The sequence below is a fragment of the Benincasa hispida genome, chromosome 2 (assembly GCF_009727055.1).
Source record: "Benincasa hispida cultivar B227 chromosome 2, ASM972705v1, whole genome shotgun sequence".
In the NCBI taxonomy this organism is placed as follows: domain Eukaryota; kingdom Viridiplantae; phylum Streptophyta; class Magnoliopsida; order Cucurbitales; family Cucurbitaceae; genus Benincasa; species Benincasa hispida.
Genome location: NC_052350.1, coordinates 14,121,268 through 14,131,219, shown reverse-complemented (window position 1 = coordinate 14,131,219; position 9,952 = coordinate 14,121,268). Strand labels below are relative to the sequence as shown.

Here is a 9,952-nt window from a genome sequence, read left to right as displayed (position 1 = left end):
TAATTTCAAGTTATTTATAATAAGTTCTTAAACTTTTGAGCTCAACTAGATCAGATATATACTATCAATTGGTCGGGAATTAAAGTTTCCAATCCTCTCCCAATGTTGAACTTGAAAAAAAAACTTTTTGATCTTTTAGTTTTGAGCCGAATAGTGTTTATATGTCCCAATAAGCCAATAACATATTCAACAATTTTTAAAATTGACCGATCTTATTGTATACAGAATGAAATTTTAGGATCTAATTTCATATTAGACCTAAAATTTGAATGCATTAACTTTCGAATAAGGGTTGAAACTCGTAATTTAACCTAAAATGAAATTATTTTTACTAGTGTCTTTCCAATTGTGTTGGATGCTTTTCAATTAATTTTATTTTCTCTTTTTTGTGTGTGTTAATAAAGTTTGAGCCAGCTTTATTTTTTTATCTACTCAATTTTGTAGCTAGTTTTGACTATTTTCTTTTTTCTTTTTTTTTAGAATTTCTTTTGACATAAATTAGAGTCATTTTTAGTTAAATTTTGTAGGCTTTATTTAACATTATGGCAGATTCCTACCAATAACATCTATATCTGTAACTGTCCCTAATAATTATAGAGTTGTGGATCGAAGCTCCCATCTCTAAGATTGAAAGTCATGTCAATGACCATTGAGCTAAACTTATTTTGACATAATTAACAAAATTTAATTGGATTTGAGGACATATTCATATAATACTTGTTTGGATAAATTAAAAGTTGAACGTTAAAATGGACTCTGACTTAAATTTAAGAAAAAAAAAAACTATTCATCAAATTTATTATTCTTAATTGATAAAAAAATTAAAAAAAAAAATGAAGACAACCTAGACATTGGGATGTGAAATCTAAAAATTCAAAGTTTTGGACTAAGTTAGTATGGATTTTTCTAAATGAATATAAACAAACAGTTAATAACTTTTGATTTTAATTGTGTGTTTCCTTTTTATGTTGACAATCTGTTGTGTTAAATGCAGACCAAATCATTAAGATTTTCAGAAAGAGATGAGAATGAATTAAGCTTAGACTCCATCATATATCCTTCATTGGATCATAAAATTTAAAAGGGAAAATTGATACTTTTCTTGTAACTAGAGGAAATCAATTAATAATAACAAGTTTCTCTAAATTTTCACCATAATGTTCCAATGATTTCTCATTACCAACTTTTGTATCTTTTTTTTTTCTCCCCTTAAAACCTCATATATCATCTTCCAATGATTTGTAAAATTCTAAGCCATTCAAACACTACTTCACCATACGATAAAAAAAAATACTTTTGATTCCTAAACTTGCATAAAAATAATAATTTAGTATATATACTTTTTGAATTTGTAACAATTTTGTCTTTGAACTTTAATGAGTAACAACTTAGTCTCTCTGTACTATACAATTTGTAATGATTTAATCCCTGAAGTGAAAAATATATTAAGATTTAATGAAATTTCTTACATATGTAAATCAATACATTGATTGAAAATTAAATTTAGGTTAAAAATTACTTTTAGTTCCTATACTTTCGCAAAAGTAACAATTTAGTTAATGTAATCTTTATATTTTTAAATTTGTAACATAGTCCCTATTGTAGAAATTATTGTTAAGATTTAATAGGATTTCTAGCATAAATAAATTTTCTATAAACTAATTAGAGACTCGACATTTTTATAAAATACAAAGTCTACATTATAAAATATTAAAATTTGACATCAAATTTTGATAATTTTTTTCTACTTTAGAGGCTAAATTGTTACAAATTTAAAAGTATCAGGACTAAATTGTTATATACTAAACTTCAGGAACTAAATTGTTACAAAATTGGAAGTACAAAGACTAAATCGTTACCAACCAAGTTTAGGGATTAAATTGTTATTTTTTATAAAAGTTTAAGGATCAAAAGTGTCTTTTAACCTTAAATTTATTTATAAATTATAAAGACCTAATCGTTACGTAATAAAAGTTGTAGCTTAATTTTGATGAGATTTTTTTTTTCAGGATAGAGACTATATTGTTAAAAAAATCAAAATATAGAGATTAAATTATGACTTATCAAAATTTATCAAACTAAATTGTTAAAGTTTAGAAGTACAATGACTTAATCATTAATGGCCGAGAAGTTTAGAGATTAAATTATTACTTTTATGAAAGTTTAATAACCAAAAGTATTTTTTAACCCTTTAGCATATTTCTTCCTTTAAAATAGTCGAGACATTTCAAAATGTAAGTTTGACAAAAAAAAGGGTTGAGGAAAACATTGAATCGCGAGTTTCTCGAACGATCAATATTATCAATATGCTAGTAGGTTTAGTGTGACAAATGATGTTGAATGGGAGGATCCAAAGTTTTATGAATAAAGTTTAGATTATAAATCCAAAGTTAAGGGTTGCATGGGGATTAATGGAGGATGAGAATTTTATGACTTTGACTATGAAAGTGAAAGCTTGAATTAAAGTTTGGTCAGAAGGGGATATTGTGTGTAGCTTCTTGGAGACCCAATTTTTTGCTAAATCACTTTTGACCCAAAAGTGCCCTTCTTGGTTTTGCATATAATTTTTCAAAAACAAAGTGTTCATAATGTTTGAATCTTGTCTTGGTGGAAATAATGGGTTGATGTTTTTTTTGGTTCTTTTCTTTGAGATTCTTCTAGTTTCTGTCTTCTTTGATTGCATTTTGTTCTTTATATCAGTAATAATGTCTATGGGATTGCAGCTATGTTATGTTTTTCTCTTCTCCTTTAGATTTATTTCATTATTTTGGCCACTTTCTTATAATTTCAACATCTTAAAAATAGATTTGATATTATAGCCATTCGACTAATATATATATATATATATATATATGTAGCAAAAGACTTAGAATGTTTGGAATAACTTCAAAGTCTACCCTCCAAACAAATACCTATGAACTTTGTTCATTCTTTAAAAAAATATTCTTCATACTTTCAATAGTTACAATGTTACTTTTGACTTTTCATAAATGCTTCAAAATAATCTTAACTAGAAAATCGTTGGATGTTGAAAAAAAGTCAAATGTGTCTTGATGTTGATCTTGATCTAGGTTTAATCCAGACACGTATCCTAGTCTTCTCCACTCGTTCCACGTCGATTTTCCATCCAATATTGTAAAAGATTTCTACTTCAAGGGTAATCTTGAAACGTTCATGATAAAATAAAGAGCAATTTTGCATCTTCGAAAATAAATATTGGAGTATTTTTTAAACAAAAGATAAAATTAAGACATTTCTTTTATATATACTTTCGCTTATTAAAAAAGAGAAAAGAAAAGTTGAGGTAGCTATGAAGTTGTTTCGAGAAAAACATATCGAAACGATTTAAAGCGATATAAACAATCCTCGAGAAGGGTTTCGTCATTGGTCGTTTGAATTTGTAGAGATAGAGAGAGAAAGAGAGAGAGGTTTTAGGATATAGTCTTGTGGGGAAGAGTAAAATGGTGTGTTCACTACTCAACTAGAATATTTGGTAAGACTCAAAACCCTTTATTTGTTCTTTCTCGACAACATTCCAACATTCTGCATCTTTTATTACATATAAAGAACACATTGATAATTAAACATTGAATCAAAGTGAAAAAGTGAAAGGCAAAAAAAAAAAAGTAGAAAAAAAAAAATCTTCTTTTTCTTGCTCTAAAAAAATATGAAAAATATGCCATCACATTCCCCCTCCTTCCACCTTTAAGCCCTTTAGTAGTACCCTCTTTTGAATTCCTGTTGTTCTTCAATCCTTCTTTCAAAGGCTGATGTGTAAAAATTTCAAACACTCTCTCCCAATACCATTTCTATGGACCCCTTCTCATCAAATAATATTCATTCATTTCAAACCAAAAGAACTTGCAGCATATCATAAAGTTCTTGATCATTAATCTCATACAATCATCACATTTTGATTCCTCTGACATAATAATGCAAATATTATTATTTTATCTTACTTTTCATTTTTATTAATTCTATGATTCATCTTTACACCTTTGTTTTCTTTTCTTTTATAACAGAGAAGATAATTAGGATTAGTTAATTATTATTGTTATTTGTGTTTTTTGGGGTGGTTGTTAGTATATCATTTTTCAATAAGGTGGTTGATTGTGAATTGTAGTTAAAAACAAAAGTTACTTGAAAAAGTGGGGAAAATAACAGGAGAGAGGTTAAGTTACAGGTGGAAAGAGAGCCTAAAAGGGGAGAGAAGCCAAAATAGAAGAAGTTTTCATACCAAAATAAAACATGAGAAGAAGTTAGTATAAAAAGAATGGGATTTGGTCCAATCTCATCTTTCTAAAGCCTAACTCTCAGCCTTCAACCATATATTCTCTCTCCATATCCTTAAAAAACTCACTCTCTCACAACTCAACATCAGAACAACTTATTGGATGCTTCCATTTTTCTCCTGCTAACTGCTACTTTGAGGAAGAAGAAGAAGAACAACAAGGCCAGCTTTAAGGAGAAACAAATTGAGGACTTCACTGAACTAAAGAAAGAAAAGAACCCTTTCTCTTGTTCTTGTTCTTGTTCTTTTCGGCAACAAGGGTAGGGGTGGGATTTTTCGGATAAGTGATGCGATCGGGAGGTTGTGCAGCGAATCAAACCTTCACACCGGAGGCTGCTTCTGTGTTGAAGCAATCTCTGAGCTTGGCAAGGAGGAGAGGTCATGCTCAGCTCACTCCTCTCCATGTGGCTGTTACTTTATTCAGCTCAAGGAGTAGTAGCCTCTTAAGGCAAGCATGTCTCAAGTCTCAGCCACATCAAACTTCACATCCTCTCCATTGTAGAGCTCTTGAGCTTTGTTTCAATGTGGCTCTCAATAGACTCCCAACTACACCTGGTCCTTTATTCCATGGCCAACCTTCACTCTCCAATGCACTCATTGCAGCACTCAAAAGAGCTCAAGCAAACCAAAGAAGGGGCTGCTTAGAACAGCAGCAGCAGCAACAACAACAACATCAGCCAGTACTAGCCATTAAGGTAGAATTGGAGCAGCTTATAATTTCCATTTTGGATGACCCAAGTGTTAGTAGAGTTATGAGAGAGGCTGGTTTTTCCAGTACTCTTGTCAAAAGTAACTTAGAAGATTCCTCTGTGTCCTCTGTTTTTCATTGTTATGGTAGTTCCGGTGGCATCTTCTCTTCTCCTTCTTCGCCTTCTCGCACCGATCATCATTCTGATCAAAGAGATAACATGATTTTCAATCCAGGGGACTTTTGGCAGACACCGTTCTTGACTCGCTCCTCCGAGCAAAACCCACTTCCCTTTTCCCCACAAAAGAGAGTATCCAGCACTAATGTTATAGCTGAATCTGCTTCTTCCTTAAAGCTAGATATCAAGTTGGTGTTTGAGGCAATGCTTGGAAGGAAGAGAAAGAATACTGTCATAATTGGTGACTCCATAACAATGATTGAAGGTTTAATTTCAGAGCTTATGGGGAAAGTAGCAAGAGGAGAGGTTCCAAATGAACTAAAATCCACTAAATTTATTGAGTTTCTGCTATCTCCCGATTCCTTAAGCTCCATGAAAAGAGAAGACATTGAAATGAAGGTGGCAGAGCTGAGAAGGAACATTGACTCCCTTACATCAAGAGGGTGGGGAGCCATAATATATACAGGAGATTTGAAATGGATGGTAGAAACAGATGTTAGAGAAATAGAGGAAACAAGCTTTTCTTCTAGCAAAGAAGCTTCAGGTTTCAGCCAAATCGATCACGTACTCGATGAAATCTCGAGGCTAATATCATTCCACAGCATTTCTGGCACAAAGTTATGGCTAGTAGGAACAGCAAGTTATCAGACTTACATGAGATGTCAAATGAGACATCCAACTCTTGAGACTCGTTGGGATCTTCAAGCAGTTCCTGTTCCTTCAGATGGAGCACTTGGCTTAAGCCTACACACTTTCAGGTATTATTAACTAATTTTTTTAATAAATCCATTCCTTACTTGAAGTATAAAGATAGGTAGCCTCATAAGTCAATGATGTTACCTGTTTTGCAGTCTTCATGGCTCGAGGACGACGCCTTTTGCTCAGAATCCATCACAAGTGTGGGAAACAAAGCCATTTAGTATGGGTAAAGAGGGCCAAGAGAAGCTCAGTTGCTGTGACTGTTCTTCCAATCATGATAAGGAAGCTCAGCCATTAAAGTCGAGCAAAGACCTACCTTCTTGGCTGCAGCCCTTCAGCACCCAACTATCCTATCTTAAGGTACAAATATAGAATTCAATCACTCTCTTTCATGAAGAACTTTGATTGATAGATCAAGTGTAGTGTAGAGAAAACCAAAGGAATTGAGTTGGTTGATTTAGGTTTTTTGTTTTTTTTTTTAAAAAAAAACCATTTTCTTAAGTTGATTTCATAATTTTTTTAGGCATTTCAGTTGACTCGACTTCCATATTTAAGGAACTTTATATTCACTTTTTTATGTTAAATTAAAAATTCATTTCTAAGATTTGAACTTCCAACTCTGTTTCTTTTTTATCTTTTAACTTTAAAAAATATTAGTTAGATCTTCAAACTTTCAATTTTGTGTCCAATAAATCTCTTGAAATTTAAATATTAATCCTTAAACTTTCAATTTTGTATTCAATAGGTTATTAAAGTTTTAATTTGTATCAAATAAATTATTGATCTATTCAATAATTTTTACAAACTACGACAAAAAATTAAATGCTTAGAATCTCACATGGTTTAGAACCCAAGTTTATATCTATTAGATCAATTCATTTCTAAAAAGTAGGCTTAGAATCACATTTGATTTTTGAAAAAATGTGATTGTCACCCTTCAATTTCTTCCCATAGTTTTTATCTTTCCTAACTAGAAGAATTGAATTCTTAGTCAAATTTCAAAAACAAAAGTATATTCTTAATTTTTTTTTTTTTTTAATTTTTAAGTTTTTCAAAATTTGATTTGGTTTTTGTAAATGTGAATAATAAAGCAAAGAAACCAAGTTGTGGAATGAGTGTCTGTAAACTTAATTTTAAAAAACCATAAACCAATTGCCCGTCCGATAACTATTTTATTTTTTATTTTTTATTTTTAAAAATTAAACTTATTTCCTCGTCATTTGTTACAATGATTTGCAACAAATGAAGGTTGGTTTAGGCTAGACACATTAGATGAGAACTCATTTGAATTAGTTTATGTTTCGTTACCAACATGTACATAGTTCAACTGCAATAGAGTGCATGAGTCAATGTTCGAATCCTCCACCTTAAATATTGGACTAAAAGAAAAGAAAAAAAAAAAAATCCTCGAGTCCAAAAAATATAGGGTACGAGGATTTGAACCAACGAAAAAATTCGTGTTAATTCCCGTTGAACTAAGCTAGTTGTATTTGATGTTATTAAGCAAATTAGCTCTTAAACGACGGGTCTTAATCAAACATCTGAACATGATTTACTTTTTTATGTCCTCAGAATCAGGAGAAATCCACAATGCAAAGCAACGAAAGTTCAAGTGGAAGCAACTTCCTCAATACTTGGCCAAATCCATTTTCAACCAGGAACGCCATGTTCCAAGATTCAAATACAATCTGCTTCACCGAACCAGCAGTAAAAATGTCACGAAGTTCAAACCAAATGCTTAAGTTTAGACGGCAACAATCCTGCATTACCGAGTTCAATTTCGACAAATATCAAGATGCAACACCAAGCTTGGATACTCTCAAGAACATGGAAGATGATAACAAGGAAGTAAACATTTCTCTATCTCTAGGTGATTCTCTGTTCAAAGATCCAAAAGATTTGACAATCACGAAGAAGAGTGAAGCAACTACGCAAAGAGATCATCTAATCAAATCATTACAAGAGAATGTGCTTTGGCAATCAGAAACCATTCCTTCAGTAGCTGAAACACTGATGAGTTTCAAATCAACAAATGAAGAATTCTCTTGGATACTGATTGAAGGGGATGATCAAATTGGGAAAAGAAGGTTAGCTCGAGCTATTGCAGAATCTATTTTTGGGTCTGTTGAACAACTCTGCAAGATAAATGCGAGAGGTAACAATGACGAAAACCCACCTTCTCAAATCCTGGAAAACGCCATGAAAACACAAGAAAAACTTGTGGTTTTAGTTGAAGACATCGATCAGGGAGATCCTCAATTCATGAAATTCCTAGCAGATGGATTCCAGGGTGGAAAATTCGGAGGAATAGATGAAAACGATGGAAATACTCGGCAAGTCATAATCATTTTAACCAGAGGTGGAAAAGTTCACGATAAAGATACAGATACCATAATCCCAATGACATTGAATATCGCAATCAATTCTGGTTTTGGAGCGCTCAGTTTAGATCAAAAACGAAGAGCGGAATGGGAATCCCCAATCAACACAAAGCATCAAAGAACAATCAAAGAAGAGGAAGAAGATGCAAACCCTAATACGATCGAGTCAATGAAAATCAACGGGAGTGGGAGCCTATCAAGGCAATCAAGCTTTAACAAACTCGACCTAAATCTGAAAGCGGAAGAAGACGAAGAACAACAAGAAAAAACAGAGGATAGCATACCTCTGTTAAGCGATTCAGAATGCGCATCAAAGAACGTCCAATTTCTGCAGTCGATTCAGAACCGCTTCGTTTTCAATCAAACCCCATTATCAAGAAGAGAGCAAAGGGAATGGTTCAAGTGGAAGATCGTGCGATCATTTGAGGGGGTGTTCGGATCAAAGAAACAAGCGAATTTCAGCGTGGAAGAGAGAGTGCTGGAATCGATTTCATCAAGGTCGGATTCTTTTGGGAACAGCGTGTTCGATAAATGGTTAACGGAGATTTTCGAGACGAGCTTGCGAGGAATTGGATTTGGCGGGCAAGAAGGTGCTGATGTGAGGCTGTGTTTGAATGGAAAGGCAAAGGAAGATGGCGCCATTGAAAATGGGTTTAAAGGAACAGCTTTGCCCCAAATCATAAGGCTTTCCTTCATGGACTGAATAGCTCCTTCTTTTGCAACCCATCCATTGAAAGTTTGAAACAATGCAAAAAGACTAAACTGTCCTTTTTGTAATTTTCTTTTTCAGTTTTTTTCTCCCTCTCTTTGTTCTTAAATCTTATTATTGGGGTCTTTTTCTTGTCATCTCTCTCTCTCTTTTCTTTTTTTTTTTTCCCCTTTTTTTAATCTTTTTTCTTTCTTTCTTCTCAATGGGTAATCCTTGAGAATGAGTTTCTTTTTTTTTCTTCTTCTTCTTTTTGAAAGAGTTTTTACTGACCTAATCAACGGTTGTTTTTGGGGGAAGGACATAATCAATAGAGTTGAATTAGTATTTTTGTAACTTTTTATGTATTCAAGTTTATGATTTGATGTAAGTTTAAAGTAAAAAATATCTAATACAATCATAGTTTGAGATTTTTTTTATTCATTGTTTGCCATAAAAAAAACATTTAAGAATTGTGTTAGAGTGATATATAAAAATATGTATCAATCTTAAAATATGAGTAGGAGTACATACTACTACAATAACACTCGAAATTTGTCAATAGAGTATAGTTTAGTTGACATTAGTTTGAATTATCGATCTCTAAGTCATAAATTTGATTTCACACTAACCCCATATATTGTTTAAAAAAATAATACTAAAAATTTTCTTATTTTAAATTTTATTTTTGTTCTTAAACTTTTTTTTATTTTATTTCATAAATGTTTAAGATGTATTTTTTTAAAATACCTATTTTAGTTTCTTTAACTTTAGACTTGTTTTATCTTGGTCTCAACCTTTTAAATGGTCTGTTTTAGTTTCTAAACTTTCTATAAAAAAAAAAAAAATTATCCTTACTTTTTATTTTATTTTTGGATGGATTGAAAAAAACACCCATAAAGTATGGTGAGTAGTTGAAATTATACCCTCAAACTTTTGTACTTAAGAAAAATGTATATTATTGTAAGAAATTGAGAAAAGATAAGTTTAATTTTCAAAAATTAAAAACTAAAACGAAATAGTTACCAAA

The 9,952-nt window shown here is 31.7% G+C and overlaps 1 protein-coding gene across 1 annotated transcript; it reads left to right on the top strand.

Moving 5' to 3' along the window:
* Positions 1-3,502: 3,502 nt before the first annotated feature.
* LOC120071816 (protein SMAX1-LIKE 4-like) lies at positions 3,503-9,259 on the top strand. The gene is made up of 3 exons (XM_039024203.1): positions 3,503-5,915; positions 6,009-6,216; positions 7,429-9,259. Exons 1-3 carry the CDS (start codon positions 4,579-4,581, stop codon positions 8,938-8,940), a joined length of 3,057 nt encoding a protein of 1,018 aa, XP_038880131.1. The 5' UTR covers positions 3,503-4,578; the 3' UTR covers positions 8,941-9,259.
* Positions 9,260-9,952: the final 693 nt, after the last annotated feature.

What these genes read in the sequence shown, in the direction of transcription:
- LOC120071816 (XM_039024203.1), top strand. Translation starts at nt 4,579, where the DNA reads ATGCGATCGGGAGGTTGTGCAGCGAATCAAACCTTCACACCGGAGGCT. An exon ending in TTAAGCCTACACACTTTCAG is followed by an intron (nt 5,916 to 6,008) that starts GTATTATTAACT and finishes CCTGTTTTGCAG; the next exon opens with TCTTCATGGCTCGAGGACGA. An exon ending in CCCAACTATCCTATCTTAAG is followed by an intron (nt 6,217 to 7,428) that starts GTACAAATATAG and finishes TTATGTCCTCAG; the next exon opens with AATCAGGAGAAATCCACAAT.